The following is a 4,666-nucleotide window of genomic DNA, read 5'->3' on the forward strand; positions in this document are numbered from 1 at the left end:
ACTGCCCCCCCCCCAACAGTTATGTTTACATTTGGCAGTATTTCCCTTTACTCTATAGGCTGTTTTGAAGTTCTTTGTTATTTAGCTTACAGAGCCCAATAAGGGGCAGTTTGAGTCACTCAGTAATATGATAATTGAAAAGTAGTTTGTGCATCCAGATTGGGCTAATGTTTTATCTTCCCTGTGCATACACCACACCTGGGAGAAGAGATGGTGGAAAAATCTGGGTTTTTCTCTTTCTAACTTTTTCCTTCTATGCTCACAGATCCCCTTAGAGAAGAATGGCCCATGGAAATGCTTCCTTTGTGACTGAATTCATTCTGGCGGGGCTCACAGACCTTCCAGATCTCCAGCTCCCCCTCTTCTGTCTCTTTCTAGTCATGTATGTGGTCACTGTGTTGGGAAACTTGGGCTTGATAATTCTAATAGGGCTCAGTTCACATCTGCACACCCCCATGTACTTTTTCCTCTTCAATTTGTCCTTCATAGACCTCTGTTATTCTTCTGTGTTTACACCCAAAATGCTGATTAACTTCAGATCAAAGGAGAATATTATCTCCTACCTTGGTTGCATGACCCAGCTTTACTTTTTCTGTTTTTTTGCTATTTCTGAATGTTATGTGCTGACATCAATGGCCTATGATCGCTATGTGGCCATCTGTAACCCACTGTTATATAACGTTGCCATGTCCCCTAAAGTGTGTTCCATCCTTATGCTTGGTTCATATTTGATGGCATTTTCAGGTGCCATGGCTCACACAGGATGCATGCTGAGACTGACCTTCTGTGATGCAAACACCATCAACCACTATTTTTGTGACATCCTCCCTCTGCTCCAGCTCTCCTGTACAAACACCTATGTGAATGAGCTGGTTGTCTTGATTGTGGCAGGCATCAATGTGATTGTGCCCAGTGTCACCATCTTTGTCTCCTATGGTTTCATCCTATCCAGCATCCTGCGCATTAGCTCCACTGAGGGCAGATCCAAAGCCTTCAGCACATGCAGCTCCCACATAATTGCTGTTTCTCTATTCTTTGGCTCCTGTGCTTTTATGTATCTTAAACCATCTTCTGCTGGTTCTATGGATGAGGGGAAAATCTCTTCTATCTTTTACACCAATACAGTTCCCTTGATGAACCCTTTCATTTACAGCTTGAGAAACAAAGATGTTAAACTTGCCCTTAGGAAAATTGTAAGTAGGAGGCAGTTTTAATAGGAAAGAATGTCTCTCTGCAGTTAGTTACACAGCAGGGAGGTTTTTGTTTTTTTGGGGGGTTTTTTTGTTTTGTTTTTTGGGTTTTTTTTTTCTAGCAGGGAACTTTTATGTGTTTTATGAAAATATTTTTGGGGGTGGCCTTTGCTTCTTTTTTTTTCTGAACATGGTAAAAGAGATTTGAGTCTTCTCTCTGTAATTTACTTCCAGTCTTTATATTTAGGTCTTTTTTCTTTCTTTCTTCTTCTTTTTTTAATCATTGGCAAAATTCCTTCAATTTTTTCCTATTTATCAACAGGAATGTATTATCTGAGTTTATAATTTTTTCATTGTGAACTTCTTTTTTACACTGAAAAAAATGAAAAGTCTCTAAATTATTGAATTGAGCAACAACAGAGTTGACACTGTAGCATTGGGCTTGTTTTTATCTGCCACTTGCTATTAGAAGTACAAATCAGATCATGTGATAGTAATTGTATACTCCTGTTTCTTTGCTCTGATTGGAAAGAATATATCTGTGGGTTTTTTTTTTTTTAATTTATTTACTTTAGAGGGAGCAGGGAAGAGGGAGAGGAGGAGAGAATTCCAAGCAGACTCTGTGTTGAGCATGGAGACCAATATCAGGACTCAGATCAAGATCCTGAGATCATAGTCTGAGCCGAAACCAAGAGCTGGACACTTAACCACCTGCGCCACCTGGCGTCCCAAGATTATTTCATTTTTTAAATGGCAGAAATAGAAGTTTTAATAAAGACTATTATTTTTAATCTATTTTGCATCTGTAATCATTTTACAGGAGGCTTCTCTTGGCAAATAGTCGGTTTTATTTTTAGACAGTCAAAGTAGCACATAGCTGATCAACAAAACATATTTAATGTATGGATGGGAAAGTGAAGATTAGAGTATTTAATAATTCACCCAAAGTCACACAGCTGCACAAAGTCAAGGTCTAGAGTACCCTCTTAGTCTTCTGATTTCAATTCTACTGTTCTTTATGATATCCATTGCTTCTACTCTATTATTTTGTTTCAATAAAAAAGGACTATGAGAAAACATTTCTAGTTTGAAGGTTGTTTCTACATTGTTCCAGGATGACACATGAATTTCTCTCATGCTGGGTATTACATTTTTATTTTTTGTTTAGGAAAACAGGTTCTTCCTTCTTTTTTGTACTGCGATACATGAGATTTATTTATTGATATTTTTAATTTAAACTCAATTAGCCAACATATAGTACACCATTAGTTTATGATGTAGTATTCAATAATTTATCAGTTGCATATTTTACCCAGTCCTCATAAAATCACATGCCTTCCTTAATGATTCATGAGATTTAAAACAGGAGTTTTCTCCTTATTCAAAATATATGACTTTATTCAAACAGAGAAGCAGTAGTAAACATTCAGCAGCTATGCAATGAAAAAATGGAAAACATGGCTTTTGTATTTGATTTTACTTAAACACCACTAAATTTAACAATGTTCTTTTTTTTTTTAATAAACTGAATTTCCATATCTAGGTCATTGCTTCATTTCACTCTTTTCCTCTAATTAATTTTGACTTAGACCTGAGGTCAAAATATTAATTGAGAACTCTAAGGCTTGGTTTGTATCTACATTTAGAATTTTTTTTTTAATTAATTTCCTGAGGTACAATAGGTTACAAATACTTCATCAAAATGAATGGAAAATTGAACAGGGAATTAAAAGAAAATAAATATTGAAGTGCCAGCTTCCCTTAGTAGGAAATGAAGAGGCAGATGTGTTCCCCCAGGAACCCAACCAGTTTTATGACCATAAATTTACTCTCATCTTAAAATAAAAATATTTAAATTAAATAAGACTTAAGCAGAATCTTCAAATAGAACATTTTAGAGTCAGTCAAATTAAACTTGGATTTTAAGAGATTTACTCATAGTAGCCACATCCCAGCTACCTGGTATGTAAGAAGAAGCAATCCAAAGAGGAGAAAACTCCAATGTGAAGGAATGTGTTAAATATTGAGAATGCAAAGAGATTTTTTTTTTTTTTGCAAAATTTGAGAATTTGCAAAAATTGAGAATGCAAAATTGTGGACATGGATCCTAATTCATTGAGAAGGTGATGTTTAATGTGAGTATTTAGAAAAAATCTTTTTTGGTCTCTGACAGAGACAGGGAGCATGCAGGAGTGCTAGTGGGGGAGAGAGAGGAGCAGAAGGAGAGAGAGAAACAGACTCCCCACTGAGTAGGGAGCTTGTCCTGCGCTCAATCCCAGGACCCTGAGATCTTGACCTGAGCCAAAGCAGATGCTTAATGGACTGGGCCACCAAAGTGCTGCCCATGAAAAGGTATCTTTTTAAGGAAGTTTACTGTCCAGTGCAAATTTCCTAAGGTGATACTTCTGGCATGTTTGGGAATAGAGAAAGGACTACTGTATTAAATAGAAGGAATGATAGAGAGAGTTGAAGGAGCTGAGGACAGACATGTAATGAGGGGCAAGATCATAGTGGAAATTGTCAGCAATTCTGAAAGTTGGACTTGAAATGGAGTACTAGATTAAAACACAATATATAATATATACATACACATAAAACATATATACAGTATAGACATAATACCCTGTTTTTCACAACTATGACACTACCACCTTGATTTGAGAAATTATTATCTCTTATTTGCATTAATACAAAACCCTCCTAATTAAATGCCTGCTTCATCCAATGCCTCCTACAGTTTATCTCTGAAAAGCAGCCAGTACAATTTTTTCCCCCCAAAAGTTACCTTAGGCAAATCAGGAGACCCAGTGTTCTTTCCCTCCTTTATCACGAGTTATGTTCTAGGCTGTTTAAAGAATCCATGATCTAACAAATATCAGAGGCAAAAGGTCTTTTCCTCTAAGTGGGTCATTGGTAAGACAGTTATACCAAAATACCTTAAACTACCCATTACTGCACTTCTCTTACAAAAATATGCATCACGACACTGTAGAATTTGCTAGGGCACATTTCTGAGTTCTGTTTTTCAGAAATGTAGTTGTTCATTGCCTTCACTTACAGGATTTCCATTGTTTTGATCTGTTTTTAATACATCATAACTTCTACTTGAAGCTTTCTCATTTAATCAGAACTTCTTCACGTGGGAGCCAGGTTTGGTACAAGGATGCCTCTTAAGGGAGCCCAGTTTCTCCTTTTCAGTATAATAAGCAGTTGTGGAGTTTTTTTGTTTTTGTTTTTTAAAGATTTTATTTGTCATAGAGAGAGAGCACAAGCAGGGGATGTGGCAGGCAGAGGGAGAAGCAAGCCCCTACTGAGAAGGAACCTGATGCAGGGCTCGATCCCAGGATGCTGAGCCAAAGACAGATGCTTGACTGAGCCACCCAGTGGCTCCATGTTGCAAAATTTCTTAGCAAGAATTTAAACAACTTATATAATTAATATTTTTCTGTTTACCTTAGATCCTTTTCTAAAATTCT

General features: G+C 36.7%; 1 protein-coding gene across 1 annotated transcript; it reads left to right on the plus strand.

Annotated features, from left to right (window-relative positions):
* Positions 1-281: 281 nt before the first annotated feature.
* On the plus strand, positions 282-3,078 carry LOC132012401 (olfactory receptor 8B3-like). The gene is made up of 2 exons (XM_059392359.1): positions 282-1,197; positions 3,056-3,078. The coding sequence occupies exons 1-2, from the start codon at positions 282-284 to the stop codon at positions 3,076-3,078; spliced, it is 939 nt and encodes a 312-aa protein (XP_059248342.1).
* The last annotated feature ends 1,588 nt before the right edge of the window (positions 3,079-4,666 follow it).

Source organism: Mustela nigripes, chromosome 1, assembly GCF_022355385.1.
Source record: "Mustela nigripes isolate SB6536 chromosome 1, MUSNIG.SB6536, whole genome shotgun sequence".
In the NCBI taxonomy this organism is placed as follows: domain Eukaryota; kingdom Metazoa; phylum Chordata; class Mammalia; order Carnivora; family Mustelidae; genus Mustela; species Mustela nigripes.